Genomic DNA, 6,260 nt, shown 5'->3' with positions numbered 1-6,260 from the left:
CTCTCAAGTCTGCTTGGTCCTATATATAGGGTATTACATAGTGGATGACAGCTAAACCAACCTTTATTTTCGGATCTGGCTTGCGTCATTCTCGCAAGCTTACAAGATTTTCTTCGCAGGTGCTCTTCGATCTCGCAAGATTTTCACACTTTCCTCGTGATTAGGCTGTCGACACTTGCTATGTCATTCTCTGAATATTCTACGATAATCTTCGCAAACACTTGTTGGATAATATCGCAAGTTAGCCAAGTACTACTCTCTTTTTGAAGTCAAGTCTGTTTGCTACTTTTCTAAGATGAATTTATCAAATAGTCTGCAAATTTGGTTGATAATATCGCAAGTTTTAAATCAAATAGAACCACTTGACTGTATTAGCTGAGTTGTTTCATTTTTTTCTTCTTCTTCTGGTTTCTTCCTCATCTTAAGTTAATTCGTTTCTTTTTCAGTCTCCGGAGACTAAATTGTTTGCAACAGGCTACTCATCTTCTTGTCTCAGTACCTCCTATTGTTGGTATCGGTGACCCAGTAAGTTTAAGAAATTATGTTAGGGAACTGTGCACTTTCTGTTGGTATTACACCTCTGTATTAATCTCCTATCTCATTACTTATGCTATCTCTTTTATGTCTGCGTATTTTCGTACAGGTGCTTTATCATTATGGTAACCTTCTGAAAAGTAAGCTAAGTGGTGGGGAACTTCAATGGATATGTTACTTATCATCAACAAGTAAGCTCTTCTTAAAAAACTTGTTTACGTTATATTAAGACTTCTATTGATGCCACCGTCTTAAGAATATTCGTTCATGTTGAGCTTGTGAAAATGTCATCTTAATGTGTATTCCAGGTGTTTATGGAGATTGTGGTGGAGCATGGGTTGATGAGGAGTAAGCATTGTATCTAAACCAAGTGCACTTTTGGCATGTTTATTAAATTCGTAGAAGCTCAGATCAATGTCACTAAAACAAAATCGAAATGCTTCTAGTGGCAGTTATCCTGCGAACCCTACAAGCGACTCCGTTAAAGCAAGATTGGCTGCAGAGGAAGGCTGAGCATTGAGGATGATCTGGGAGTGTCGGTTCAAGTATTATGACTTGGAGAGATTTATGTACCAGGAAGAAGGTGTGTGCCACAATTTCCTACCCGCTCATAAAATTCTGCTAAAATTTCCGACTTTTTGTTGATTCTCTTGCATTGTCGTGGACACTTCAATCTCAGAGGTTGAGGGAAGGAAAGCATTACATGTCCAGAGTCCATGTTGCAGACACTTATCAAGCAATTAAAGCCAGTATTGAGATTCCATCATCCAGGTATACATCATTGTAAAAATGGATTCATTTTTTCGTGTGTTTCATCTTCTTGTCTAAAATATTTTTTGTTATGAGATGCAAGTCATTACTTTTCACTTTCAATCGAGTAGTCTTTTTTTCTTATATGCTTTTCTTTATCAATGTTCATTCTCTTATATGATATTCTTGTTCTTACTAGTCTACAAATTGAAGATGGTTCTTGTATTACCTTGGTACATATATAAGCAAGATTATCTAAATCCACAGAATGTTGAATTGCCGATCACTGTTGGTTTTTGTAGGAGAATATACAATGTTGTCGATGATCTCCCAGCTCCACAAGCTGAAGTATTTTCTTTTGCACGGGATTTGGTAGAGAAAAGGTGGTCTGGGAAGTTTGAGCTTTGCCCTTCTAACAATATTCCTGGTTATAACACCCTCAGGATCTCAAAAGCAACAATCGGCAGGGGCAAGAAAAGGGTCTTAAATGATCGTATCAAGAAAGAATTAGAAGTGAAAACTTCTCCATCCTTCATACAAGTCTTGACTGGCAGAAATCATCAACGTAATGGATTCCCCATCTTAGTGGCAGTAGTGTTAGGCACTTGAGGCTGCTTCTGTTAAACCTTTGTATGATGGGCATTTGGTTTACTATATGTAAGATGGGCATTTGCCTTCTGAACTCATCCGGATCAAGTGGGTTTTGTGAACATATTGACATGCTTTCAAGGTTATCAGTAGGGAGACTACCCATTATAACTACTTTAGCTGATGTGCAAGTGATAATTTGAGAGAGAGTTGGTGTTGAGAATCTCTAAAGATTTGAATAGAAGAAATTTATTTTACATTATCAACTTAATTCAATTTTGTTTTACAATTATAGAATTATGCTAAAATTTGTTTGAATATCTCTTTTATAAAAAAAAATCCTTTACGAATCTGAATCCGTGCAATCATGTAGTGGTTTCGATTCATCAAGTTCTTCGACCGGTCCTCCTACCGTGGCAACGGTTGTACTAGTTAAAGGTGATTGTGCAGGTCAGGATGGACAAGGAACGTTGAAGCCATTGATAATCTCATAACAATATTAAATGGTTATTTTGACTTTGTTTTTGTATCAACAAATTAAACTCATTAATGAGAAGATTTTAAATTAAAAATGAGCTCAGAGCTGAAATTTTCACAAACAGGTAAGAGAACTTTAATTGAATTTCAAAATTTTAGATACTTTAAACCGAAATGGGTATATAAAAAATGTGCCTGCAGTAGAAGTAGGTGGAGGATTAAATTTCAGTCGTAAGTAATTCCAATATTTCAGTTATGATTTGTGGGTGGTGATGGTGATTGTGTTCATCTTCAATTTCAAGGAGAATTTCGGATAGGAGGAGGCAAAAGAAGATTACATTTCACTGTAAATTCTTCGAAGGTTAAAAGGAGAACTGAGACTACGATTCAACAGTAATTGAAGAAGGTGGAGGAGTATTGATTTGGTTTTTCAGATTTGATTTCATGTGAAGTTGGTGAAGATTGAAGAGAATTTCAAAGAGAAAGAGGAGGATGGTGGTGGTGGATCTTTGGTGGTTGGTTTTCTTAAAATTGAATCTCAGTGTGAAAACACGGAAGAAGAAAGATGAGTTCAAATCATTATACGTGAGGGTATATGTTGGACTTTATACCAATCTTCTCCAACTTCTCTTACAATCCTTCTTGCGATCGTTTCCATATTATGACCAATTGTCAATTTCTTTAGTGTATTGATGAACCTCAAACCTTCGGGAAGCATACTCAATTCATATAATTCACCTAAGTACAACTCCTTAAGACATGGCATCCCACCTTGATCAATTGTCCACTCCTTTAGTTGATGCATATACCAAAAGCTTAAAACTTGGAGTTGAGGAAATCCTTTTGCAGAGCATGCTATTTCCTCCCCTTCAAATGCATAATATGACAACTCTAATAACTTAAGATTGGGAAGATGTTGAAGAGTTTCCATCGGGTCTTTCTCCAGCCTGCTCCCACTCAATGTTAACTTGCTGAGATTTGGTGGGTATTTCTGGAGGTTAAGACCACCATCAAGTCTACCATCCAACAGAAGCCGGTGAAGATTATTGCAACAAGAAAGTGGATCAAATATTTTGTTGTCAAAATTATCCTCATTTGATATTTCCAAAACTCTAATGGGGTTCTCATCAATCGATGAAGATGAGGAACTCTTCATGTTAGAAATCTCATGAATAAGAACATCAACTTGCGATCGCGAGATATCACATATGGACAAATTTTGGAGTTTCGACAAATTTCCGAAACAACCCTTTCTTATCCATTTCCCAGCTTCAACACCAACCAGAGTTTGGAGGTTTATCAAATTTTCAATATGAAGATTTCCGCTGATTTTACATCCATATTCTGCCTCTAGATGTCCTAATTGTACTAAATTTTCCATCGTCTCAGGTAAGGCTATCGTCTCAGGTGATATTCCTCCATATAGCTTTAGGGTTTGTAAATTTCGTAAATTTCCTATGGACGATGGAATTTTATTTTGAAAAACTAAACCCCGTATTCCTAAATACCTCAAGTGAATTAATTGAAAAACTATTTCAATTTCTTTTTTGTGTAGATCTACACCTCCAAGATCTAAGACTCGTAGCAGTTTCATGTGTTGGTACTTGATTAATGGCACTATAGGATTGAAAAATGAGGTCTGGACGAGAAGAGTACGAAGTGCAGAAGCTGAATTATTGAAATCAAAGTCGACGCTAAACCTCGGTTCATCATTAAGATTGATAGCATACCTCCGTAATCTTCTACTAGAATAATTTAATGTTGTGCCATCAATGCGGTGACTGTAAATATCAAGGAAGTTCAACTCCTTCCCTTTAGATAAACAAAGATCTCGCATCAGATCATGCATCCGACATGTTTTGCCTTCCCCTGGAGTAGTATCTTTATCGGCTTGAATCATACACCTTTGGATCAACTCACCATAATATTGGCGTTTCCCTTCTTCCTCCAGTGTCACTTGTGCATCTTCTTTTGTATTTGGTATGAATCCCTCGGCGATCCACAGTCGGATCAATTTCTTTCTCGGAATTGCATAATCTTCTGGAAAAAGACCTAAATAGAGAAAGCATGGCTTCAAGTGAACTGGGAGATCATTGTAACTTAATGCGAGGATACCCATCACACCTCCATTAATGTTTGAGGCTACGTCTCCGTGTACATATCTCCAATCCTTGATATCTTCCCTCTTTGTTGCAAGTATCCCTCCAAGAGCACATATTGCCAAGGGCAGACCACCACATTTACGCACCATATCCCTTCCTAACTTCTCCAGATCCGCAGGGTAGGAATTAGTGTCTCTCGTAGCCTTTGGAAATGCTTTTTTACAAAGTAATTCCCAACTCTCTTCCTCGTTTAAAAGTTCAGGTTCGAGTTGAAGGCTCCATGGATCTGCTTGTGAAGCAACCTCTTTGTTTCGAGTGGTTAGCAATATTTTACTTCCTCGCTTCCCTTTCGGAAAGGCAGGAATTAGCATACTCCAGTCTTGGAAGCTCCACAAGTCATCCACGACAATGAAGTACTGCTTATCTTGGAGGTAGTCGGACAGCTTTTCAACAAGATTCCTATCGCTCGACGTGCTCAACTCAGTCGCATTTGGATTCATGAACTTTTTTATAATTTCTAATAAGACATCTCTCATGTTAAGCTGTTGAGATATAGAACACCAAGCGCGACAATCGAAGTGACGCATAACATCATCATGTTTGTATATCTTCTTGGCTAAAGTGGTTTTGCCAAGACCTCCAACGCCAACGATAGATACCACGCAAAGCCGTTCTTCATCTTTCGATAATTCAGTCAGCAACGTCTTCGTGTGTTCCTCCAAACCAGTAACGTCTTCATCCTGCACATGTGGATAGTAATTTCTCAATGGAGCTATAGAACTTGAAGGTTTGTCGTCTGGTAATTCTTTTATTCCGTACGTAACCGTACTAGCAGAGATAGCTTTGAGTTTAGCCTGGATAGCTTGGATCTCCTCCCCGACCCTATGGAGATGTCTCAAATTCTTGACCATCAAACCCTTCTTCTTAATCAAACTTAGAACTCCTCCTCCAGATTTATGGGTTGCGCCAATTTTAAGCATAAAAGTGTCAACAACATCCTCGGAATCGTAAGCGACATTCCTGATATCGGCTACCCAATTGCGAACACGCTCGTCTCCTTGTTGCTTTGCATCCGCATCTTTTAAGAAGCACTGCATCCTTCTTAGTTCATCACGCAACTCTTTGACCTGGTTTCGCACATCTAGTAAGAAAAATGTTTCATTAATAAGTGCATCACCTAATTTCTCCACGGCAAATGAAACCACGGCGTCCACCATTTTTTGAATTCAGTCAGAGAAGTTAAAGAACTCAGATATGAAGATGAAGAAAGAGAAGTAGTTTGAGAGAAGTAGTTTGAGTAAGTATTGAAGTTCAACAACTAAGATTAGTAAATGTGGACGATATGAAAAGTTGCTGGCAATAATTCAATGGACCGAAGTACTCGACAAGAGTCAATAATTCAGACAAACTAACAAGTGGGTTTACTGATGGCTGGTACATGTGCTCTTTCAATGGACCGAAGAGTCAAGATACAAGACAAGAGCTAATAATTCATACTCATAATTCACCTTTCATGATGAGTCCAGCTCCTGCCGATTTGGTATATACACATAGATCCGTCCTCGGATGCAACCTATCCTAAGAGCGTCCACAATGGACGACTAAACCCAAATATTTGGGCCAAATACATGACACAGTGGAAGAGATTAAAGATCAAAAAACGAGACTAAAACTAAATTCCAGACTATATTTGGTCTGGGACCAAGACCAAAACCAAATTTGGTCGAGCGGAGATTAAAAATTCGTCTGAAATGGGGCGTAGATATAATAACCGTTTGGAGTGGGGTGTAAGTATAAAATGCGCCTGAT

At 38.2% G+C, this 6,260-nt stretch overlaps 1 protein-coding gene and 1 pseudogene across 1 annotated transcript; one reads left to right on the top strand and one right to left on the bottom strand.

Moving 5' to 3' along the window:
- Nucleotides 1-2,014, top strand: part of LOC113342592 — a 3,206-nt pseudogene extending 1,192 nt beyond the window's left edge.
- A 395-nt stretch (nt 2,015-2,409) lies between these two features.
- LOC113342621 (putative disease resistance protein At1g50180) lies at nt 2,410-5,785 on the bottom strand. Its single transcript, XM_026587105.1, has one exon. It carries the CDS (start codon nt 5,666-5,668, stop codon nt 2,921-2,923), a length of 2,748 nt encoding a protein of 915 aa, XP_026442890.1. The 5' UTR covers nt 5,669-5,785; the 3' UTR covers nt 2,410-2,920.
- Nucleotides 5,786-6,260: the final 475 nt, after the last annotated feature.

This window comes from Papaver somniferum, unplaced genomic scaffold, assembly GCF_003573695.1.
Source record: "Papaver somniferum cultivar HN1 unplaced genomic scaffold, ASM357369v1 unplaced-scaffold_45, whole genome shotgun sequence".
Lineage (NCBI taxonomy): Eukaryota > Viridiplantae > Streptophyta > Magnoliopsida > Ranunculales > Papaveraceae > Papaver > Papaver somniferum.
The sequence above is the reverse complement of the archived record's forward strand: the minus strand, read 5'-3'. Positions and strand labels throughout refer to the sequence as shown.

Excerpts from the sequence above, each read along its gene's own strand:
- LOC113342621 (XM_026587105.1), bottom strand. The coding sequence starts at position 5,668 with ATGGTGGACGCCGTGGTTTCATTTGCCGTGGAGAAATTAGGTGATGCA.